At 36.6% G+C, this 26936-nt stretch overlaps 1 protein-coding gene across 10 annotated transcripts in view; it reads right to left on the bottom strand.

The window, feature by feature from the left end:
- The window catches only part of LOC131683320 (PDF receptor), a 688155-nt gene that overhangs the window by 193970 nt on the left and 467249 nt on the right, over positions 1 to 26936 (bottom strand). For 9 of the 10 annotated variants that reach the window (XM_058965190.1, XM_058965194.1, XM_058965193.1 and 6 more), the window contains 3 exons: positions 17371 to 17531; positions 17202 to 17305; positions 8253 to 8412 (listed from right to left, as the gene is read on the bottom strand). In XM_058965190.1, coding sequence (XP_058821173.1) covers positions 8253 to 8412; positions 17202 to 17305; positions 17371 to 17531 — 425 coding nt within the window. The remainder of the gene's footprint in view (positions 1 to 8252; positions 8413 to 17201; positions 17306 to 17370; positions 17532 to 26936) is intronic. The other variant, XM_058965191.1, reaches the window with a different exon arrangement.

Genomic DNA, 26936 nt, shown 5'->3' on the forward strand with positions numbered 1-26936 from the left:
ACGAGATCTACACACTTGAATGCGCTTGCTGCATTATTAGGCGAAGAGCCAACAGACCTTAGACATGAATATGTTGTAGCAAAAGAAATAGCTAGATACTTTGAAAGGAACAATGTAGTAGCTGGACAGCTTAAAAAGTTGACTAGACCAGAAGACGTTGAAATGAGCAAGTACACATACCTGGAGAAAGTATATTTTATGTACCAAAATATATTAGATAAAATCATACCGATTATAAGAACTAAGAAAACCAAAGAGGTTGAAATACATCCATTTCTCAATGGAATGATTGACAGAAAAATTAATACTAATCCTATAAGACTAAAACAAACGGTTTTGTATTTGCTGAATGGACCGTATAAAGGAAAAAGACGAATCTACACGGATGCATCCAAAAATGAAACGAATTGTGCGGTGGGCATATACGAAGAAGAAACGAGTATAACATCAGCGGAGATAGTAGCCATCAGGATAGCGATGGATTACATAGAAGTGAACAAAATAATTAACTCAGTTCTACTCACCGATTCCATAACTGCGTGCACCATGCTAGAGGATGTCCAAGCAAAATCAAGCGGGCCGAATATATTAGTTGAAATATTGAACATCGCATGCCAATGGAAAACCACATTCCAATGGGTACCTAGTCACACATCCATAGACGGGAACGAAATAGCAGACGAGTTGGCTGAATTTGGGCTCACTAGCGAGCAAGCTCCAATTTACAACAATAACATTTTGCGAACTGATGCCCATTATCAGCTGAAGAACATAAAACAACTCAAAGTTGAAAACTGGTATCAACAATATTCATCTGAAAAGGGTAAACGATTCCACGAGATTCAACCAATTTTTAACCAGAAACCTTGGTTTACAAAAGTAGATATGCCAGGACTCGATATACGACTAACAAATCGACTAATGACAGGGCACGACTTCTCAAAATTCTGGCTCGGTAAAATGAAAATAATAAAAACAGAAGAATGCGATGTATGCGAAGTTCCAGAAACCGCGGACCATACAATACTACACTGTCCGGTATATGGCAACATACGGACTAACTACAATTTTGAACTAAAATATAGAAACCTAATTGAGATCTATAAATCAAAACAAATTGAATTATACAAGGAAGTTGTAAAATTTGTACATCAAGCAAAACTAAATCTGTAGCAGAAGCTCTGACAGTAAGGCAACACAGAACGAAAACAAACTGAACTGAGTTACAAACGTTACGCATAAAAATAACTGCATCAGGCGATATGGTCTTTGCTACCGGGCCAAAAACAGAAACTGACAGGAATGTCAGTTTCGAACAAGATGGAAGAAGAAGAAGAAGAAGACCCGAAAGCTACAGAGGAAGACATGCGAAATTTAGTCCAGCAAAGCCTCAACACCAGCGAGACTGTTGACGTCTGTACACACCAAAAAATAATGAAATTTAAACGACATGTAAATCAATGCGATTGTAAACATACAAAGATTGAATCAAAAATTTGATTGAAAATTACCTTAAAATCAATTGGAGCATCAAAACAGCATACAATTTTACACTTTCATTCGTGTAATATTACATGTCATTCATGTTACAGCAGTATTCGTGTAAAAATACATTGAAGTGCATCGATTTTCCGTTTATAATAACGGTAATTTTCAATCCACGTGTAAAATTATAATAAAATTCCTTGAAGAAAGCACGACAATTCGTGTGTATTTGTGGTGCAACTTAATTTTACATTTATATTCATGCTCCAAATATGTTCATGAAAATAAACTTAAAATTACAAAATATTTTTTTCTGTGTAAGTTAGTTCCCAAGGGCAAAAATCTTGAAGAACTTTCCTTCGTTCAAAGTCAGACTTGGATTACAGCTGAAAATCGTCTCCCCGTTAAAATCCTCCTGGGAATAATTTTCCGTGAGTTTGATTTTCACACGCGATCTACGTTTCGGTTTCAATCACAGCAGCAGATATGAAATAACAACAACAATCAGCACTACCCCGCTCACTGCATGTATCTTGCCAATCGCTAACACTAATCAGACGGTACACCCGCAATTGAAATCACAGAGCTGCGAATCCGATCCCACTACCGATATCGTGATCAACCAAACTAAGCGCGCACTCACGATTTGATATCAGAATGCCCGCGGATTACGCACGAAGACTCAAGTGATCTTTAGAACCTTACCTATTTCTGACAATGACGTAGTAGTATTAACAGAAACATGGCTTAACGACGATATCCTCAATGCTGAGCTGACCGATGAGTATATATGCGATCGAAATTGCTCTACCAGCCATGCCCGTCGAGGTGGTGGTGAATTGATTGGCATCAAAAAGGGGAATCTTAGCAATATTGTGACCATCGATGGAGCCGCCCGTCTAGAGCAGATAGCAGCTCGTATATATTACGGGACAGTGTCTCTCGTATGTGCGATTCACCTACCACCGAATTCTGATCTCACTTTGCACGAGCAGCATGATGCCTGTGTAAATCGACTGTACGACCAAATTGGAACCAACGATAGGGTGGTGGTTTTTGGCGACTATAATTTACTTCTGCTACGTTAGAGCTTGAATGTTTTATTCCAATAAATGCCTCTTCGGAACACGAAATTGTGCTAGTCGAAACCATGATCGCTTCTGGCTCACAACAAGTTGAAGGTTGCTTGATTTGGCGTTTGTTAATAACACTAACGGATGAGGAGCATTGGAACCACCCTCACCATTAATAAAAGTAGATCGTCATCACAATCCGTTTGTGTTGAAAGTTGATGCTGTGTTTGCCATGCAATGAATGACAATATTGATTTATTATACGATTACAATCAATGCGATTATGATGAATTAAACACTAAAATTTAACGAATAAATTGGGTTGATATATTAACGCTGGGTACTCTGCAAAGGTGGGAAAATACCGGTTGAGTGCCGGTACGGTAAACCAAATCTCCACAAGTGTTTATGTTTCCTTTACATTGTGTGCGGTCTTATCGCTGGTTGTGTTTCAACGAGACACGAAAACCAAACCGAGTTTCGTTTACACAGCACCACGGTTTGGTTTTGATTTTCGTTTACCGGTGCACGAGTATGGGAAGAAAACACGAGAATAACGAAACCAAACTTCGGTTGTGTTGTGGTTGTGTATTCGGGTTGATGTTTATCGGCTATGCTAGTGTTGCTAGTATCTTTATGCTAGTGCTGCTAGTATCTTTTAAGCAAATTTATTTTGGGTACAATATAAGGTATTTTTTCGGTAATTGAAATTTCGGTCTTCAGATATCTTTCTGTTCAAATAAATTATGTTTGTGGTCATAAATGGCGTTCCTTAGCTCAATAATACGATATTTTCATAATGATTTATCGTTAGGAATATTTGCAATATGTAATATTTGGGTATGTTTGGTACGGGAAACTGCCCAAAAATCGAAAGTAGAATTAAATTTAATAGCTTCCGCTATTTTTATGTCTATGATAGTAGATCAAAGTTTAAGATGACGGTATATTAAAGATATTCTGTCATCTAGAATCACGCGACATGGACATTTTTAATATAAGATATATGTCAAAGATCGCCAATTGATGCCTGCCGTCATTTAAAATCTGATATGGCGAGCTATATTCAATACTACTGGCATTCAATAACGTTTTCATGGCAAAAAAAATGAAACAAGGGTATTTTTGATATCGAAAAGTTGTTTAGAGATTAGAAATTGTTATTCGTCGTCATTTTGCATCCCAGTATGGTGTTATTTTCACGACGATTTAGCATTTAAAAGCATGCAAATTCAAAATGGCGGGCTATTCATGATGATTTAACAACTAGCATGGTTACAGTATGGACCAATAATCACAATAATGATTGAAGGTTTACATGTTTTGTTGTAATGAGACAGACAATTTCGTGATTAATGATAATGTGAACAATTTTGTTTTTATTCAAATTATTGCGCAACATTTTTTTAAATTTAATTGTTCTGCAGTAGATTTACATACACACATCGACTGGCATCGCCAGAAATATTTACTCTTTAAAGAAACTTAATTTTTAACGGCGGTCTATTAAATGAAAGTGTTTTTGCTATTCGTTAGTTGGTTGCTGTTCTTAATTAATTAAGTTTTTTTGTAATTGAATAATTGAGTGGGAGTTTTCTCTAAACTCGAATATTCGCGACCAAACCTTCTAGAGGACCTTCAAAATGTTTCAAAACGTTGCACAGTAACAGCAAAAATAACAGAAATACGTTTTACCAGCACTCCGTAAAAAGGACCTAATCGTGAGTTTCCCCCACTTGCGTCTGAGTTGATTACCATATGTGAATAACACACACATACACGCAATTGCCTCTGTGCAAGGATAGATGTATCAATACGATGTGCCGTAGCAGTAATAATAAGGATATATCGACATAGATCTTTCATTAGGGCTTAAATCGCAAATGTAAACAAACTGCGTTTTCGCTATTATGACATTATGCGACAAAAATACTACAAGATTGAGGTGAAAATTAGTTAAAATGGTTTTTAGTTCGATTTATAATTAAAGAAAACAAAACGGCGAAACATGCATTTTCTTCGAGATTTCGACTTAGGCCCTTCTTCTCATATGGAATATAAAGGCTAAACTTACATTTTTTGACAGAACCGGGCGTACGGTTATTATTCACAAAATTATTCTTTAAACGGCGGTTCTATTATATAAATGATAAGCAATATCTACTAGGATCATGTCTACTCGATAGTTGTTGCACATAAACATTCGAATATTTCGATATTTTCATGAAATTCGAAGGAAAGATGCACGCGCCCTATCATTTACATTGGGTTTCTATGCGCCTATTTGCTGAGACCTATTAAAAAGTATACTGTCAAGCTCGCCCATTTACCCAGCCCTACCCAGCAAGACAGAGTCAGTTTAGCCCTTTTACCGCGCCCTTATGAAAATTATGTACACCGTTTAGCCCTTCCGCAAATGGTGGTTGCTGAAGGGCGAAATCACGACTGGGATGCAAATTGGGCGTAAGCATTTTTTTAGTTTCTACCCACTAAAAGCACATAGGAATTAAATTCTTTGTTATATTGTCATAAGGTTTAACCATAGATGCTTCCGGAAAAACATGGTCATAAAGTAATTTATACCTACAAAAAAAACTACATTTAGAAAAGCATCGCCGTATATTGAAACTGATTTTTCTCCATTTGAGTACATTGCGACTTTAGCCCTATTGAAAGATCTGTGTCGATATATATATATGTACAAAATGCGAGTGTGTGCTCGAGATTATTCGAGAATCGCATAACCAGCACAATCAAACGTGGATTAGATCTCATTGATACATACGACTATTGGCGATATAAATACAGGCCACTTTGAATGCATTGAGTGTTAATGTGAAGTTTCAAGTGATTCAAGTCATGTTTAATTGATTTCATTAATTTTATTGATTTTACTGTTTTTGTTATTTCATTGACATCGTTGACTTCATTGTTTTCTTTGATTTCATTTTAAACATTTTGACATTAACTCTAGACAACTTTGCCAAATCAAACATAACTACATTTCTCGGTTTCATGCGATTATTCACCAAGACAATGTAGCGGTTTTTAGTTTGGTGTACGCCATCTTGATTTCATTTCGATGCCATTTCGATATTGACTCTCAACAACTAATTGAACTTAATTCAGTTGTCTATTCGGCAGCACTGCAGACGAATTTACTGCTTCTTCTTTCAACCGAAGTACCGTGTACAGAAAAAACCAGGCGCAGTTTTCTAAAGCCGAACCGTAACCGCTGCTGAGAATACATCAACACAAGTTGAAATTCGTACACACATGTAAACGGTGCTGAGTGGCTCGGTTTGGTTTTAGAAACTTAGACTCGGTTGAGGTTTAGCTTTCGTTTATCGTGTGAACGAAATCCAAACCGAATACGATGTGCATCACTCGTTTACACGTGTTGAGATTTTGTGAACCACACCGGTGAAAGTACGTACCGGTTGGTTTTCTTACCCACCTCTGGTACTCTGGATGAATCGGTGAATAGATTTTATAACGAACTGGAATCAATATTTCAACGATTTGTGCCTATGAGGAAACGCACGCGCTGCCCGGATAACAAAGGATCTTGGTGGAATGCAGAATTACGAAATCTTCGAAATCGTCTCAGGAAGGCTCGAAAATGATTTTTTAGAGCGAGAGGCGAAACTGACAAAACGTCCGTGCGGGAATTAGAACGCCAATTCGAACTCATGAATGCAACGTACTTTTCTCTTATTTTTCCCGAATTGAATGCAACTTGAAGGACAATCCCACGCAATTTTGGTCTTACCTGTGGAACAAAACGTCCTCAGTTGGAATCCCGGAAAGCGTCATCTATCGAGACAGGACATCAACGTCACCATCAGAGTCAGCAAATCTATTCTCGCCTTTTTTCAAAACGCGCTAAGTAATAACTCACCACCTTTGTCTGAATCGTACTTAAGTAGTTTGCCAATGTTCACTCTAAATTTGCTGCAACATCTTTCTCCGAACATCTGGTACATACTAACCTTCGGGGGATCGATAGTTCCAAGGGTCCGTGGTCGGATGGGCTCCAGCCATCGTACATCAAGAATTGCTCTTCATCTCTGGCGCTACCAGCATCTCTATCATTCAATCGCTCTCTTGCTGAGAACATTTTCCCCACGAAATGGAAGGAAGCTTTGATAACTCCAGTCCACAAAACCCGCAACGTACATGATGTCACCAATTACATAGTAATTTCAATCTTGAGCTGCCTCCCTAAAATCTTCGAGAGTATGTTGTTAGATGTTATCTATCTCGCATTAAAACATATCACTTCGGCTACCATGGTTTTGTAAGAAAGCGCTCGACAACTTCTAATCTGATGGGTTACGTGTCGTCGCTCATCAGCTTGCTGTAGAAAAACTAAGGCGGACTGGATTGCCTGACTGGCTGACTAATTGGATCTCCTCGTACCTTGCGAACCGTAGCGCCTCGGTGCGACTTGGAGCTACACTATCAGATCCCTTCCATCTTGGACCTCTTCTTTTTGTACTCTTCGTGAACGACCTCTGCAGTGAATTATCGTCGACTAAAGTCATGTATGCAGATGATTTGAAAATGTGTCGTGTTATAAAAATTATGGTTGAATGTTGCGCTCTGCAAATGGACATCGAAAGGGTTATGGATTGGTGTTACAGAAACGGCATGAGTGTGAACATCCAGAAATGCAGCATAATCCCTTTCGCACTAGTAAAATAGTCCATTGTACATTGTTTTCGAATACTTGATGTGTTCTGCTCCTGTAGAACGAGTCACATTAGTCAAGGATCACATGTTTCTTCTGTCATAAATCCTACGCTGTATTTGGACTCATCAAGCGCAACACCCGTGATTTTACCGATGTTTACTGTCCAAAATCTCTATACATCGCACTGGTACGCAGTATTCTGGAATATGGAGTTACCGTTTAGGCCCCGTATTACACCGTCCACATTAATCGTCTTGAACGGGTACAGAAGAACATCATAAGGTTTGCCCTTTCGTCGGCTGCCCTGGCTAAATCGACTACAACTACCTCCATACGATGATCGCTGCGCTCTCATCAATTTCCCTACGCTGCGAAATAGGCGAATCTTTCTGCAACGACTCTTCATCTTCGACTTGCTTACAGACAACATAGATTCCCCTGCGCTCTTAGCAAAGCTTGACTTCAACGTTCCAGGAAGATCTTTCCGGAGAAATGATTTTTTTCCGGCGCTCAATACATCGTACGCTAAACGGCCAGAATAATCCACTGGATGTTTGCTGCCAGCTCTCAAACAACGTTTTTGCACTTATTGATTTTAGTATAAGTAAACAGTCTTTCAAATTAAAAATAGTTAGTTTATAGTTAGGTTTTAGTTTTGTAGCCAGTGCGATGTAATATTTTTAATCGAAGACATTACAATACACAATACACCGTATATATTGTATACGCCTGATAGTCGGAGAAATGTCACCTAATCTATGCTAATGTCTTTTTTCTATCAATGACATTCTGGTTCTTAAATGAATTATTTATGCTGAATTATCTATACCATGACTCTTCTCGATAAAACCAACATTAAGATGAGAATTTTTTATTTTCAAATCCAACATTAACTGCTGCAGCTGCTTTACCTTACTTAAAAATTTCAAGCTGTTATTCGATCAAAACATTGTCCAATTATAACATAAACTTGATACCAAAATTATCAAATAACTTACCGTGTTATCTATACCGTGGCGAGAACTTTCGTTACCGTATCGCCTCCCGTCGTTTCGGATAATTGCTTGGTCGATGTACAACGTTAATCTAATTATCACCTGTATCACCATGGCTATGAAGAGGTTTTTATGAATACGCGTTCTATTGTTGCTGAGACTTCTGAAATGAACAAAAATGTATGGTGTCAACGAGTTCTGCTAAAAAGAAGTATAATGGAATTCAGATCACTCACACCAGTCAGCGTTATTCGTTATCTTTAATGTGTCTACTATATGACTGTTGTTCTCTACCAACAATGTTTTCATAATTTTTAGTATTTCAAAATAGATCATTTTGACAAGGTTATATTAACCTTTTTTGTCAACTTTAGATGCTTCCAAAAGCAATAGGTAATCGAATCTAACGAGTTGCTGAAATTGCATTCGAAAAAGCCTAAAGCTCTTGACTACATTTAGTTTCATTTGTTTACACACAGTTTCATATTTGAAAGAAAATCTAGAAAACGCAATTGCGTATCAATAAAAGCTTTTGGATGTTACATCCACAAAAAGTGAAAAGCGCAATTGCGTGGCTGCTTAGCAGTTGCATATCCGGTTCATATGGGGATCTAGTCGGATTTACAAAAATCACATGAAAATGACTCAGAGCGCTGAATAGTAGCCACGTTAAAATCGAGTTTGCAGAGAAAACTGTTCACTAATGTAAGAGGTTATTTGAAACTACTAGGTATGGATTTCACAAAAAAAATTGCAAGTTTGTAGATTGTGCCAATAGTTGCAGTGCTCAGATGAAGCCCAAAACAGAATATGTTTTTTTATCCAGCTGGTCTCGGATCAATGAACTCAATCTTTGCGCCTTGGTCCGAATCCACCCTCATTTTTTAGTTTTGATAGTGGTTGTAATGGGAACAAACCATGACAACACCTTCACCATGATCAAGTGTATCCCACATAAAAGTCGAATACAGTGTGTCCCACATTTATACGTTCATCCAGTTTTTTCAGTATAACTTTTATTTCGTTCGAGCAAACTGCACCAAATTTTCAGCGTTTGTTTTAAAACTTAATCAACGATGTTTCTCGAAATTTCGAAGCCCTAGTGCGTTTTGTTCGTTTGTTATGTGAGTTTAAGTGAAAAAAGTGGTGTCCCACATTTATACGTTCACCCTACTATTTTTTGGATAACTTTTTTTCTATACACACAAACAGCTCCAGATTGTCAGCGTTTATTTTAAAGCTTAATCAACGATTTTTCTCGAAGTTTGGAAACACTTCTACATCTTGTTCGTTTGTCATGGCAATTTAAGTGAAAAATGTGTCCTTTATTTATCCGTTCACCCTATTCTCTCAGATTAACTTTTTTTCAGTCAAATATACTGCACCAAATTTTCTAAGTTTATTTTAAGGTCTAATTTACGAAGTTTCTCCAAATTTGGAAGCTTTGGTGCGTTTTTTTCGTTTGTTATGGCAATTTAAGTGAAAAAAATTGTTCCTGCATTTATACGTTCACTAAGAAAAAATAGTTTTTTCCAAAAAATGCTTTATTTAAGTAATTATCCAGTAATAATGAACACTTCATGTAGTAGTGAATAAAATTCCCATCATTTTTGAGTACAAGTTTAATCATTACGATTTTCTATATTTATTGCTCTAAGCTTGTTTTAGAATGATTTGATTACTTTTTTGAACTTTAGAACTGACGAATACTGCTTCGCGTTGTCATATACATCACGAACCATCATACTCGAAACCTTTTTGTCGGGATAACGTCTGGAGAAAGCGATATTTGAATGACCTCCGATGTGTATGACAACGCCAAGCAATATTCGTCAGTTGTAAAGCTCAAGAAAGGTATCAAATCATTCTAAAACAAACTTAGAGCAAGAAATATAGAAAATCGTAATGAAAAATGATGGGAATTCGATTGACTGATAAATGTAGTGTTGATTATTACCGGATATTTACTTGAATAATGCATTTTTTGGGAAAAACTATATTTTTTCTTAGTGAACGTATAAATGCAGCAACAACTTTTTTCACTTAAACTGCCATAACAAACAAACGAAACGCATCAAATCTTCCAAATTTTGAGAAACATGGCAAATTAGGCTTTAAAATAAACCTAGAAAATTTGGTGCAGTACTTTTGACTGAAAAAAAATGTTAATTTTAGAAAATAGGATGAAAGGATAAATAAGGGAAACATTTTTCGCTTAAATTGCCATAACATACAAACAAGATACACCAGTGTTTCCAAACTTCGAGAAAAAACGTTGATTAAACTTTAAAATAAACGCTCAAAATCTGGAGCAGTTTGTGTGAATAGAGAAAAAGTTGGCCAAAAAATAGTAGGGTGAACGTATAAATGAGGGGTGTCCCACATTTATACGTTCACCCTACTCTTTTTGGCTTTTTCACTTAAACTGCCATAACAAACGAACGAAACGCACCAGGGTTTCGGAATTTCAAGAAACATCGTTGATGTTTTAAAATAAACGATGAAAAATTGGTGCATTTTGCTTGAACGGAAAAAAAGTTATACTGAAAAAACAGGGTGAACGTATAAATGTGGAACACATTGTATTAGTGTATTGATTGTTTTGGTTTATTGAGACCATTTTATGGTGTTTAGAGGGTTGTGAAATTTGAAACCGATTTTATTTATGATCTTTTTAAGTGGTTGTATGGTGTCTAAACCCATTAAAATTTGCTTGGAATGTGTGTGTGTAGACGTCACAATTGAGAACTTTCTTCACGTCCGTCACATAAACACCATCTCTGGTTTTTAAGGAGTTAATCTGAAAATCTCTCGATTTAAAGAGAATTTTAGTCTTGTTCAGATTAATGATATTAAATGGGTTATATACAAAGTTGTGACGAAAAAGTTAGTTAAGTTTGCGATTTTTTTAAGGGTTTTGAGGAAATTTTATGTGAAAAAGCGAAAAAGAGTTCGGTTGTAGTATTATCGTAAATAGAAAAAACAAGTTGAATTAAAAAAAATATTCAAGATTTTCCGAGTTATGGCTCCTCCCCCGAAGCGTGGTTTTGGCCAAAAAATTCAGTTTTATGATGTTCAAAATTTCAAACAAAAATTCATTGGTCTACGCAGCGCACCTGGGTTCGATTCCCGACCCCGCACATAGGGTTAGAAATTTTTCATAAGAGATTTTTCTAACCCGAAGAGGCGAATGACCTTAAGGTTAAAACCTCTATAATCGAAATAAAAAAAAATCATTGCAAAGAATCGAAATTTTTGGATGAAAAAGGAACCTTTCAAGTACACCAGAATGTAAATAAAAACAATTAAGAAAACATTGGAAATTGCGTTTAAAGGTTTGTGTTAACTTTATTCATGGAAGCACCAGTGCGTTGCAAACGGCTGTAATTTGAAATGTAGGGCTCCGGTTTGGATGAAATTTCGCATTGGTATTTTGAAAGGCTGTGCTTTCAGAATATTTAATAATTTTTTTTTTTCGATTTGAGTTCCAACTTTGTATATAACCCATTAATACATAGGTCTTTCTAGCCACAAGTTCCTGTTTTGTTGTAAGCAACTAAGACAGTACTTAGTAACTTTCCTATGTAAAATGTTCCTTCGTTGAAGTAGGGGAGACTGAGGAGACTTGATCCCCGGGGAAACTTGATCCCATCATCGTAACTCAAAGGCGGATCAGAATACATTAATCGAAAAGAAGTTGCGTAGTTTTATCTAAACATAAATTTCTTTAATAAAAAAAGACATTGGGCATGTGTAACCGAATTTTGATCGATTTTTAAAAAAAATCTCAGAGGAACTGAAGAAGATTTATTTTCTAAATTTTCAATCTTTTATACAATTGATAAAATCACCCACTACATGCTATACTTTTGCATACAGAATTACAGGAGAATGTCATCTGAAAACTTTATGATTGAGCAAATTTTTTTGTACAACTATATCTTTATTAATGTTTGCTGAAATAGATGCTATGGGTTCACTTGATCTCTTCAAATTCGTGGAGATTAGATTCCCTTCGCCATGCTCCGTACACACCGCTGAACATAACAAAATTCACACCAAAACAATTGAAGTCATTGTTGCCAGACAATAACAAAAATAATTTGTTGAAAATGAACGCTTAATCGTACAGAAACTTAACTGTAATTGTTTACTACAGTATATTTAGCAATCATGCATCCCACATTTGACGTTCCTCAACTATAACAACAGTTATTCATAACAACAGACAACTTTCAAATAATTGGACGGAGGTTTGTGGAATTTGTAAAAAAAATCACGTGAGAGATGCGTAACATGTAGTAACAAAAATAACAAAAACTAATCACAACAATCTAATCAATACCGCAATTCATTTATAACATTGAATAGGGTAAGGTACCTATTTTTAACCTATTAAGGAGGATACCGCATTATTTAATTATTTATTAATTTTATTATTTTTTTTTGTTATTAAGACCCAATATAATAACAAAAATGTCTTGAGAATGGTAAAATTCTTCTGTTTGAGCGCAGCAAAAACTCTAATCGAGTACCCCAATTATCACTATACCATTTGAGCCAATGCTTTGAGTAAAGATGGCAGACGCTGCTTCAGGCTTCGGATGGTTAGGGTGATAATAGAAACATGGCAAAATAGGCTTATTACCCTACATGCTCTTTTAAACACGCTTTCAAAGAGGAATCAAGTGTCTCCAAACTAGGGATCGAGTCTCCACTAATCTAAGAATTTTCCATTTTTTGTTTTTCAGAAATGCTCATAGTGCATGTCCAGTGTAATATTTCCATGTATTTTTTATGATTAGCAGTCATCTCTAGAAACTATATAAAACGACAAAAAATATTTAGTTTTTTTTATCATTTCACGGATTTGGATTGAAAAATAAAAAAGGGGATCAAGTCTCCTCAGTCTCCCCTACGGTTCTTGAACAAATGCTATGGGAGCTTTTCTTGCATAAGTGGAGATAGACTCATAGGCAAACTGCATCTTTTGCTAAAACGGTTTTAGGGTGGTTCTCAAAGTGTCAAAGTTGTAGACATTATTTCAAGTTATAGTTGAGATAGAATGATACTTCCTTCTGAAATATTCTAGAACAGTCAATTCTGAGCAGCTTTGTTGAAGATGTTAACTTTGTATCTCAAAATGTTTTCATTTTATAGTGAGTTCCATATTATAACTTAGTGTCTCTCAAAAAAGCAGTTTTCTTCTAGTGATGTCTGATTTTCGCAAATAATCGATTATCCGTCAATCGAATAATTTTTGAGAGCTTGATTAATTCATTCGATTAATCTACCAAGATAATCGATTACAATCAATAATCGATTAATTAGTAAATCTTAATTTGTCGACCAAAAAAAAGGTCACTGAACACATTTTGAAAAATCTAGAGAAGTCTTGTTATATTTTTTGTTCTGCGACATTCATTTTCAACGCACACCCTTGATTAATTATGCTCTCGATTAATTCATAGCAGCTACTCGATTTGTTCGATTATGCCGAAAGCTTGTAATCGATTATTGATTTTTCGATTATTTTAGAAATTAATCGATTATTTGCGTTAATCGAGTAAAAAAGACATCACTATTTTCTACGTACAGTTTTTATTGTGATTTTTCTCACAAAAGTTCTTTTCTGTGTACTTTTAGAGCATGATTGGCCCAATTTTTGCTGAAGGAAGAAAAATCTTGTCTGGTTCAAAAGCTATTCATAATTTTCACTGAAAAGTACGCCCTTTTCAAATATCAATATCTCAAAAGTGGGCAAACGAAAATGGATAATTTTTAATGCATTTGAAAGGTTGTGCTTTTGTCTACAATACCTATGTTCAAAAATTGGAGAACGCTGTTCTTTCTCAAATAAATCAAATTTTAGCAAAAACATTTTTGCGTATAATCCTACAGCACTCATATAAAAAAATATTTGTTTTACGTACATTCTGTGAATTCTTGCCAAGACTATTCAAGGATCACATATTGCAGAAAGGGTAATGACCCTATTTTGGACCCATTCATTAGGGTGCCACACTATATCATCAATTACTCGACCTATGTACAATCGTTGAAATGCATATAAATTATGAATGCATTAGGGTCAGTTATTCCTGAGAAGCAGTATATTAAACATCTAGCTTCTATAACACGAGTGTAATAGAAACTAGAATCGCTTTCCTATTACTTCCACCTTACCATACCACCAAGAGACATAATGGTACCATCGAAAATGCGCATATACACTGAAGTCTTTTCACGCGCGTATCCCCTGCGCAAAGAAACCTAAGTGTACATACATTACATATATGGGAATTGTTGTATTCACGTAATTCTCTGTTTTCATCTTCGTCGATGAAACTTTGATAATGCTTATTAATTTTTGTAGTAGAGGGTTAAGTTTGATGATTTAAAACCCACAATAAGCATGTCGTTTAAAGATGACTGATAGTGTGTGCTGAGCCGTAGCGTGCGGTTGGCCAGGTTGACCCCCGCCAAAAGCGCCAACCTTTAGAGGGGGGCGCTAAAATCTTGATCTGCTTTATAAAATAAGTGAGGTTAAGTCTTAAAATAAGTGACTATCATTCCCAGGTCAATACAAAATTATTCTTTGAAAGTCGAACAAAAAAAGAAAGTCAACGTAGACAGCCAAGAGGCGCATAACTGAGACTACCAAAGGTGCCGCAAAACTACGCTACGGTTCTAGCTCAGAACAATCAACGAACAATACAAAGACTTAAAATTTCAACAGAAATTGTGTAAATTATTGTAAATTTTTTTCGCTCGTTTTCTCGGTTTCATAGAAATAAGCTGTAGCAAAGATACGAAAGGTAGGAAGCTAGATCAATTATCATCGAGAAGATAACCCCATACCGTACCATAAAAAAGGAAGTCTCCTCCATGCCGGAAGGAGTTCCGCAATATCACAAGTTGCTGGTTCCTAACCTAGGTCCAACCACTCCTGCACTAAGTTGAATCTCTGTCACATGAAATTTTTGGTGTTTCTGGAAGTGTTGGAAACTCCTTGTTTCTTGTCTAAGACCAGGTGCTGTTTGCTTCGAATTGCTGGCAGAGGTCCCTCTTGCTGGTATATTTGGCGGCCTCTCAAGAGAGAAAAAAGAGTGTAGCAAAGACCCTTTTGCTTGTAATTAATGCAATACTGCATGTATGACGCACGGCACAGACAACCGATCATGCAGACGATCCTTGTCGAAGAAGACGCAAAGCAGTCTCGCCAAAGCCGACAGGGGTATCCCAATTTGTCACGCCGGTGCGATTGTCATTCAAAATCTTCGCTCACTGGAGCAAGGAGTCCTTTAAACAGCCAATCCCGTCCTTCAGTAGATACACGCAAGCCAAGTTCGAATCGATAACTACACCATCGATCTCAACTTTGTTAGCGGGTGTGTAAACGAGATAGTTCTTCTTGAAAGTCTTGTCGTCAGTAACGTCATTTGTTTGCTTTAGACAAAATATCACAATTCCGAGTATATACACATAGAAAAAATCGTGTAAATTTACGTCTCCTGACCATGACATATACGAGCATAAAAATGACACAGTTTTACGTTTGATTTTAATTTTACTTGTCGTTGAATTTTGCGAGTCACGTGATTTTACTCCACGTATGGCGTTTGTTTAAAATGTTGAAGGGTTTAATTTTATGGTACTGCGCATGGAAAGTACATCTTTCAAGTAAAATAAAATAGTACACGTTTATATTTTGTCATTTCGTCAATTAGTCTGGAACACTGTGTTGGAATAGCGAGGAACGCAGACAGTCGAAGAGTGATCGCCCGCCTAGCGGTGGAGAGTGAACGAGAGTGAATGGAGATGCGTGATATAAGTTTATGCGTCCGACGATGGCTGAAGAGCAGTAAGCCGAAACGTTACGTGTGGTAATGGGAAAATTTGGAGTTTTCATTTTCACCGAGAAAAGTCAACAAGTCCATGAAATAAATGTCATGAAGCGTCGAGATATTTTAGAAATCCATGAAATGGTGACATCTGTTGTCAAATAATACGAGGTTGTCAACCGAGTTGATATATCTTGGAATACTTCACATCTGGAAATCAGATAGGTTGTAACTACGCATTGGAACTACGTTCGATACTGTTACTTGAGCGTTGAAGGAAGTAGATTCCTGTAGAGTAATAGAATACAGCTCGTTTTTATCAACCACGTGGCTAAGCTAACAAAATAGGAGCTTTTTTGTTTTTAATAAACCAAAGATGTTAAAATATTCATCTTTAGTCCTTATATGTAGCCTCATATCTCTTCTTTATTATTTAGGAAGCATTTACCTTAAGGGAATCTTCCAGTGCATAATTTAAAAAAAAAATTATAATTCTATTTTTGCATATTTGTATCCTTAAGATACACCCAAAATCTTGCCAGATTTCATCTATTGCAATAAACTTGTATTCCATATATTGTATGAATATTGATATAAACATTGTGATAAAGGGCGCTTGCTGCTTTAAAAACATTTAAATTCAAATGAGCTACATCAAACTATACTGTTTTGAGCATACAGGTAGGTTTTTTCGGATCACCGATACTACAGATGATCGTACTTATGCCAACAAACCACAAATCTCAAATTTTCCGCTTCGTAGCAGTGCCGAACAACGATTTCAAGTTCAACTGGCAGTTTACAGTCTGTCAGAATGTCCATCGTCGCGTTTACACTCCCGGTGAATAAAAAAATATTCACCGCGAACATATTTCACCGTGGAATATTTAAAATGATCGAGAAATATGAATATTATTTCATTGATTTAATTATATACAATAATTGTGCATGGATTTGATAAATATATTAATGTTATTAGAACCATTTTCATCAGTTCGCAAATATGTGAGATATTGCAAAAAAAAAACACATTGGTGCGCATCAAGATCACGTTCATTTTCATCGAGGGTGTAAATAGGCTTTAATTGCGATAATTTGATTTACGTACCTAAATCTGCAGAATATTAATAATGATATAATAAGCGCTGCTAATGAAAGACTAAACCCTACAATCTCTAGTGTACGGGTCCTCTCCGCTATATCGATTTTGATCTGAAAATATTGCAAAACAAAAGTCACAATGAAATACTTTGAACTTTAATCTGCTGATCGGTTACATCGGCTTCGTCCGTGTGGCCGCCCGCATAGAGTTTCTTGAACAGTTGGAGAACTTCTGGACTGTAGCATGGTGTGTAATTGGTCCACCCCAGAACGCTGGCTGGAACGCCAGGTTTTCCTTCCCACTGTCCTTCGGAACTGCATCGTCGTTCTGCAAATTCTTGAAATAAAAAATTTCAAATGTAGTATGCATTACAATTAAAATCTTCAAGAAGTTAGGTGCTATTTACAAATAACGCGGATTAATTTATCCGTGAATTTGCGTGGAAAATTGCGGTACCTGAAATAATCACGTGGACTATTCCGATTTTTTGTTAGGAAATTGCAAAGAAAGTACTTCAAAATCCACGAAAAATCCGGATTTTTGTAATATATTATCTGTTATCTGAAAGTCTGAATGGAAATGGTTCAAAAAGGCTAGAGATTTTTGTGAAAATAGCTCAATTATGAACAAGAAAACGAACTTTTAAAATTTGGTCATTGAATGAAGAATAAAATTGCGCTTTTATTACATAAATCGATAGAGCTCATCTTTCTGAATATAATATGTAAGATAAAGTGCCTATTTTCACCATACTAAGCAGAGTGCCTCACTAATTTATTAATTTCTCGGCCTACAATTAATGGAGCATAAGCATAATAGATCGCCCGTAGTTGCTACTCCGTTATTGACCAGAACCAAATTAGGTTGCAAAATGTTCATTGGAACAACATGCTTGGGAATAACATGATGAGCCACATTGTACAATCTATTCTGATCCCTGCATGCTGATCAATACCGACGCCGGCCACGTCCGAATGCAGATCTTCTGGGAAAGGAAGGAATGTTAGTCCGATACATGTTGCTACTAGACACCGAGGAATCCTCTGCATCTCCACATGTATCACGGGAATGGGAGAGTTGTTAGTAAGTGTGCCAGTAGCGTTATCATGTAATAATTGCTCTGGGCAGCCGGCTGCCGAGAATGTGGGAAATTTATCATTTGTTGTATTAATACGATTAGCAAAATAAGCAACTTGAAATCCGGAAAGCCGGTTATAAGGAGCACTGCTTATATTTCTTAATTAAAATTCAATCACGCGACGAATTTTTTCGTGGTTTCTATCGTGTCGGTGCTGATTTTACCCGGCGATCGTTTGAATAAAATGAGGAATCTTACACAGAAGGTTCATCAGACTCTTCCATAGGTGTCGCAAAGTTGGTGTTCTAGGATTTGCTCCATGCAAGCGATGCGACCTGTACATAGTTTCTTAGGTAGTAGTTTAGTAAGTTTTCGAGAACACGATCGCTCGAAAAAGAAGATCTTGTTTAGTTTTTGGTTCTTTTTAAACACTGGGTAGCCGGCTACCGAGAGTATCCTATGTTTTCTAAACAAAAGCAATTTGACCCCACACAGCCGATCGTGGGAGTATTGCCTAGAAAAGCTAATCTTATCTGCATAATAGGCCGGATCACTATTTATTGCGACATTATGTAGACTAATTTCGCTATACCTTCTCCACAATATATTTTTTTGGGTTGCAAACTACCGAGTGATAATACGTTATACACACAAAGAGTTATGATAGCTCGAGATGTTATAAATCAACGAAAGTATTTCCTATTTCTAATATCGGATTGTTTGCGAAATACACGTATACGAACGATTATATCGAACATTAAAGGGAAATACAGAGGATCGTTAACCTGATGCAGGGGCTTGCCACCAATAACGGAACTTGAAATTAGATTCATTAAAACAGACGAGGCGAATTTTCAGTACATATTGATCCGCGATCATCGATACTAGTCAAATTAAAGTCTTATTGTAGCTGATTTCCCAACAACTATTCATTTGGACGGTATTGTTTTCTCCGTTAGATCTGTTCGCACCCTCTCATTCTGCTACTATTGACAGAAGGCTGATAGTACCCAGTCGTCGCCGGTCTAAGGACCAAATGCCATTAATAAACTTAGACTCGCGTGGAGGCATGAGATAGAATTGAAAGCTGAATGAACATGACAGCAAAATACTTATTCTTCGTGCTGACAAAACTGAAGGTAATTGCTTACTGGTCCCCGATTCCTCTCGCGAATTGTCAATTCTCAAACCTTATACCTGATTGAAGTCATCATTCCACTCAAATAAGGCCATGTGTTTTCCCTAAGCACATTGAATGCTTTTTGGATCAGTTCCCCCGTTGGTAAAACAAACCCTAAAGAAAGATAGATATTAGTTTGCTCAGTCCAAAGAAAAGTTTGCCGACCGGCAGATACGTGTTCCCGAATATTAAAGAATCAAAACCTCTCCTCATACGCAATAAAATTAGAAAGTAAAAAAAAACAGTTGAATATCCAAGGCGGCTCATTTCCAAAGATAGCACCGCCTATGAAACACCCAATAAAACATAGGTGACAAGGGACGCGGACGAAATTAGCTGAGCACCGACTGGCTGGTTTGCCACCTATTTTTCGGGCGAAGAATTTTGGGGCGACACCTGGTAGTCGCTAGTCGCTGGTGAAACGCCAATAATTTGAATATGCAAATTTTTCTTATTGCCGTATCTTTTTTCATTTTTCGGATTGAATTTTTTTCTCTAAAAAACCATTTTTCACTATTTTTAGAATATACACTGTGTTTCTAGATGTTTTCTGTGCACTTTTATTGTCCTTGCATCGGGAATCGACGGCCCGTAATGCGAGGAAAAGATATTTTTTCATTTGCCGGAATTCGATTTTCACAAACTGTCACCAGGGCCGTCGAGAGCCGCGCCGGGCCCCGGGGCTAAAGTTACTGACGGGCCCTACACTAGATGACTTCTTATTTGAATATCTATTAGGAACATTGTACAAACTTTCTAAATCAAACTGTTTTTAATACAGTGGGACTTTTATATATTTACAAGAAGAAAAACAAAATAAAATAAGAAAGCGAATATAAGTGACTGTCCGTCAGCATATCTCACGCGAGACTTGCTATTGCGAATGATGATCTCGTTTCGCGGCATTGTAGAACAAGTCCATGTCATCGTTAATGCTGCCTTGATGATCGTCAACAGCTACAGTTCCTTGGTTCGAGTATGAATCCGTCGAGTTTCGCAATTGCTTCCTCGTTGAGGGTCTTTGCTGTCGATTTTGGGGCACTGGAGCCACAAATTTGGTTACAGTTTGTGATTAAACTAATGATAAATATGTGTTAGGTATAGGTTCTTAATATAATCCGCAAACTAACGGACTTAGCACCGTAACTTAAAAAATTATGAGTCTATTTATCTATATATTCAAACGGGTTATATGTATCTAAGTACTGGTTACTTTGGTTTTTTCTTTAAAGTGTCAGGCACTAACATTCATGAACGCATTAATTTGCATTGACGTGAATTTTGGGGAAAACGAAAATTTCAACGAGTTAATGCTTTCTTTAAAATGAAGCTTTTCAAGGCTAAATCTAAGTGTATAAGATTATTGTACGGAGAAACCGCCAACAAACAAAGACACCTAAAATCATAGAGCAAGAATAAACGTTCTTTAAATATGCGCACAAGACAAGTATTACTGTTTTGTCGTTCGCTTTACGCTGGCTCGAGTCTAAGCAGAAAGTAGACTGCGAAGCGTTGTCTTTGTTAAATAGAAACAGCGAACCATTCAGTTCGCTTTAAGTATTGGTAAAGCCCCATTCTCGTGCTAGTAAAACAAAAAATAAGCGAATCCAAGTTGAAGATTAAACTTCTCTAATAAAACCATAAAATTACTAATTTCTTATTTGCTACATAGCTGCGTAACTTGGTTTAATCGGAGACTTTATCTTCGTTTGTTAAATGGTTTATAAAGATTTTTTCTTGATCATATCTACCAGGGACCTAACCAAGCTCAATCGCAATGTATTGACATTTACCGTGAAGTTGCTTAAAGTTTGCTTTTAAGTAGGTTTCTTCGTCCATTAAAATACACTCATTGAAATTCGTCATAACACAATAGTAACAGTGCAACGTGAGAATTTATCTTTATGAATATTGCATCAGTTATTCTTTGTACACCCAAAACAAACCATATAAGAATCACTTGCATTAATACAAGGATCGCTAGCTCAAATTGCAAGCGTTCTGGTAATGTACAAAAATTGCAAGAAGTTTCCTTGCATGCAATGCACGAAACAGAAAAAACGATTTTGCCTATGTATTAGCGATATCTGTGGATTGGTGACCAATATACGTTAGATAAAAAAAGACTGCTGGAATTGAGAAGCGAGCCACGCACTGGCAGATGACTTTTCGATGACAATTTCACGATTAATGAAAGAAGTACCAGACACACCCACATTTGAACTCATGCTCTTACGTATCGCACGACTGAATGTTAGTATGTTCTGTTCTTGCGCATGAGAAAACTCGTACAATCAGCACATCCGCAATTCGATACTGTCTCGTGTGCAATGGATGAGCCACAATATTGCGTTTAATTCAGGGCCGGCGGAAAGCGTGGGTAGTATGGGTAGTACTACCCACTCAAAAATAACCGAGTGGGTAATTACCCACTCGAAATTTTGAACCATTTTTGAAAGATTTAGATGTAAAACGCATGTATCTCGTACTACACACATTTGAAAACATCGATGTACCACAATTCCATTTGCATAAACGAACGTGACTTAATATGAATGTAATGTAAGCGTTTGCATTGCGAAAAGGGAAACAAAATTATTACTAATGGACCCCTCACCCTGTGCTTTCTACCCACTCAGGCCTAAAGTGTTCCGCCGCCCCTGGTTTAATTGCAGGTGTTGGTGAGGAATGAATAAAAAGTAGACAGTAAATAAATATGCGCAGTGCGTTGCTATAACAACCAGCATAGGTACGTGAATGTGGTGGCAATCCTTTGACGGTTGTGTTGAAGAAACCTGTTTAGCTATAGCAAGAGATGAATTGATTTTATATCTTTGCCCAAATTGCAAGCGGCTTTAGATGCCAAATTTCATGTGATTGCAGCTTGCAATTATTGCAAGAGATCTTTGTTATGGGCGTAGAAGATTAAACAATTTGCTGTCAAAAGATTTCAGTTCACAGACACACTTTTAGTCTGACTTTGTCGCAACAGTGAGTAGCGAGAAAATCTTATAAAAAGCACTTTTTATGATAATTTTGCAGTCGATAATAATAATTTCATAGATTTATCTTCCATTCTTTCAACCTAACAATGTCAGTCATTTTTAAGCAGTTAGTTGAAAGTTTTTGCTTTACTTGCAGATTTGTTTGGAATAAAAAATAATTATGTCGACTTTCAAAAAGATCAGATAATAGAACATGCCAAATTTTTTCAATGGATATTTTGGTTGACCAATCTAGTTTTGCATGTTATTTGAATATAATAGTTTTGTTGATTAAACTTAATTTATTTATTTCTAATATTCCAACTCTACTATATAGTAACATCATATATTTTGTTGCTATGTTTGTGAAGATTCAGTCGGGTTATATTGTGCACACGAGGGGGAGAGGAACTAAAACCTTTATTTCATCGAAAGATATTTTAAAAAATATTCAAAATAATAGTTCATATTTCGGGATTTTTTTCCAATACACTTCTTTCAACACATTTTTCAATGGGGCTAATGAGCATAAGAATATAACAATTAATGTTTATCTCGCATGATTCTTTTTAAATTTGCTACAGTCTTCATCCAGTTTTATTTAGACGAAAAAATGCGGGCCCCCAAGATAACCCCGGGCCCCAGGGCAGTTGCCCTACCTGACCCCCCCTCTCGTCGGGCCTGACTGTCACCACTCGCGTCACTCAAAAATATAAACCGAAAATGCTTTTATAAGCCACTTAACTTTGTATAATCGTTAAATTGCACCCTTATTGACACTTTCTATAACCGGGAGGCAGTAAACTGCGCCGAAAATAATGAAAATTAACCGACTCGAAGGGAGCTTTACAAGAGTCAACCGCTCGCGACGAAGATACACACTCCCCCTAATTTCTCGGCCTACAATTAATGGAATGCGTAAACATTTACATCAACAGCTTTGCTTCGTCTTTAAGAACCAATATAATAACACAAATGTGCTGAAATCAGTGAAATTCTCGTGTTTGAGCGCAATGAAAGCTAGAATCGAGTGCCCCAACAATGCGCTACCATTTGACTCAATGCACTGAACAAAGATGGCAGACACTGCTCTTGGCTTCAAATAGTTAGGGTGATAGTAGAAACATGGCGAAAATGGGCTCATCACCCTATTTGGCAATTCCGGACGTTCTACCAGCTAGATTTCTTCGTTCAAAATCAATCACACAACAGTCGAACTTTTTCCTGCTCGTTTAAGCCAAATTTACACCCTTCCGATCCGATTCAGTAGCGGATCAGTACTGCACACGGACGCCAATATTATTTCATACAATTCAAATGCGAGCATTCACACTTGTCCAGGATGGGGCCGTGCCGGACAAGTGTGATTACTCGCATTTGATTTGTATGAAATAATATTGGTGTCCGTGCACGCAACTGAACCGGCACTTAGTTCTTCATTCATACACCACGCGTATCTAACCAACGGACCCATGCCGACGAACATGTACTCTCTACACACGGAGAGGTAACAACAAATTCGATCGTGAATTCCTCACTCTCAAATACACAATGTAGGGGAAGATGGGGTAAAACGCACCCCCTAACGAAATATGATCATAACTCAGCTATACAACATCAATTGGGAAAATTTAATTAAAGATATCGTTTAGTCAACACTTTACTCTGTAATCGTAGTCATAACGCTTTGCAAAATATTCAAAAACGCGAAAATAAATAAATTCTTCAAAATCATTAAAAATTACCTTTTGCAAAATAAGCGGGGCAAAACGCACCTGTGCGGGGTAAAATGCACCACAACCACTGGGCATAATGCACTACAACAACGGGGCAGAATGATCGGTGAACAAGTTTTGTTTTCTGACGGAATTTCACAAAAGTGTGCCATTAAATAGCCTTAAGTTATGCAATTAGTAGGTTTTCAGAAGAAATTTTGCGTTTTCGATTAAAAAACCAGCAAAATCAAAGAAGAGGGCATTTTTTTTGAAGAAGCGATATAAATTTAGCAAAAATTGAATTATCTAGCACATTTTTTAAATGTAGTGCGACAGAATAATGAACAACGGTATAAATAGTATTGGAATGCTCTGATATAATAGTAAAACATCATTTATAAGAGCTAAAAATCCTTGTTGCACCAGCTCCATTATTTACCTGAGAAGAGCACGTTATTGTTTTTTGTGTATTTTTTAAGCTGCTATTGATGTAAGTGGTTATCAAACTTTGACAGTGTATGTTTACTATTGCTGACTTCCGACTGGTGTTACCATTATACCCTTTTCCAGAAATTTTCAGCTGTTTTTGAAATAAGCAATTTGGCCCGGGAGGCGTTTTACCCCATCTTCCCCTACATGTCGAAAGAAACCGATTCCGTACTCAAGCAAACACTCTTGATAAACGAAAAGCCAATCGAGATAATAATCTCGCTTCATTCATACCATGCGTGTGTTAAATAAACGAATACATGCCAACACACACGTGCTCTCTCAACGCAGAGGTGTAACATCGAATGCAATTCGCAATATCCACGTTCCTAAAACCACGAATACCCACGCTCCCGTGTGCGTGCGAACCGGTGCTGTAGCCCATCTCACTTCGTTCATACCATGCATGTGTTGCAGACCCGCCGAGGGAGGGGGGGGGGGGAATGGGGTTGTTTCCCCCCGGGCCCGGAGTTCTGAAGGGGGCCCGGATTTTTAACAGAAACCAAAATTTTGACAAATACTTTTTCGACAATTTTTTTTTTGAGAATGCAATTAAAAATTCAATATCTTGTGTATGAGGTAACTAGAATAGCGAAAATTCTAAACTACTGCATATTTGATATCAACTATGTTTATACCAAGCTAATTCTCGCACCGAAACAAGATCAGACTCGAGCGGGCATAGCGGAATTTCTACATTGAATGTCATGTACGCAGCTCACCTGGGTTGGAATCCCAACCCCGCACACAGGAATAGAGATTTTTTATAGGAAAATTCCTAACCTGAATGAAGAAGAGGTGAGGTTAAAATTTCTATAATCAAAACTAAAATATGATCAGACTTGTAAGGGTTAAACAATGAAATGGTTTGATTAGAAGTCATGAGGTTGTCTTCAAATTTCGCCAATATGAAATCGATTTTTTTTATTTATTGAATTTCCAATCTTTGAAAGCGTTGGATTAGTATCGAAAGTGATTATTGAAAGAAAAAACGCTTTTAATTCACCTAATAGTGTGATGAGACATTTTTACATTTCTTATAAAAGAAATGTATAGACTTCGCTCAAACTTTCAAGATTTTTTCCGAGGCCCGGAGGGCCGAGTCTTATATACCAATCGACTCAGCTCGACGATTTGGGACAATGTCTGTGTGTGTGAGTATGTAACGGACAAATTCTCATTCGTGTTTCTCAGCAATGGCTGAACCGATCTTATCCAAACCAATTTTAAATGAAAAAAACTAAAAAAACAGTATGAACGCTATTAGTTTGTTTTTGATTCTGATGTTTAGTTTCCAAGATATGAATGTTTGAAGGAGTAAAAATGGCGTTTTTTGCAGTTTTTTTAAATTATCTGCCGAAATTGACAATATAGATTAACAATTTATATGTTTTTAGACAGCTTTAACGAATACCTTTCGAACAAGCTATAGATTGTTGAAATCGGACTATTATCAAAAGAGATATTTAACATTAAATGCGGACGAAAGATTTTTATTATTTCCCATTGCCAGAAATATGACCAAAAACATGTAATCTATTATTAACGCCAAAACGGCTTATTTTAGGTCAATAGTATCTTCGGAGAATTTAATGGAGGTAATATGCCCTTTCTTTTGGTATTGTGCTTTTGCTGATTAATCCCCCTGTGAGTGAGATATTTTCACAAATTTTCTTGGAAGTGATTATATCGAAATGATGTCTTCAGCAAATTTGTAGCTCTTACTTTTGCGAATAACTTTACTAAAGACTTTAAATATCTATTTTGAATACTTTAAAAGTTATGGCTTGTTGTTTGTTGATTACTCTTTGTCGCCTATTTATTGTTCAATATAGTAATAATCCATTGAAATAAGCTAAACATTATTTCGATAAAACGAATTTTGTATTTCATTTTTCTATCTACAACCGCTAGAAATAATCACCGAACACTTCCAAGTTGTCTAGAAGGAACTTGATAACTTATCAGTACAAAAATGTTCATTTGTGCGAACCTTCTGACTGCAATTTTTCTAACTTATAACCATCGGATCGATCTGATATATATCGGAAAATGAAAAGCGAAAAAAATAACTCCAAGCAACGGCGTAGCCAAGAGAAGGTTTTGGGGTTTAACACCATACAACCCCCCCCCCCCCCCCCTACCACACCCAAAAAAATATTGGATTGAAATTGAAAATTTATTGATGCAGACTGATTTAATTCAATATTACAATAACAATTATCTCAGTTTGTCTTCACATCTCGCTCTGAGCAGAAGCAAAAAATCGTCCCGCGCAAGTGAAACAGTCAATTC

The sequence above is a fragment of the Topomyia yanbarensis genome, chromosome 2, assembly GCF_030247195.1.
Source record: "Topomyia yanbarensis strain Yona2022 chromosome 2, ASM3024719v1, whole genome shotgun sequence".
Lineage (NCBI taxonomy): Eukaryota > Metazoa > Arthropoda > Insecta > Diptera > Culicidae > Topomyia > Topomyia yanbarensis.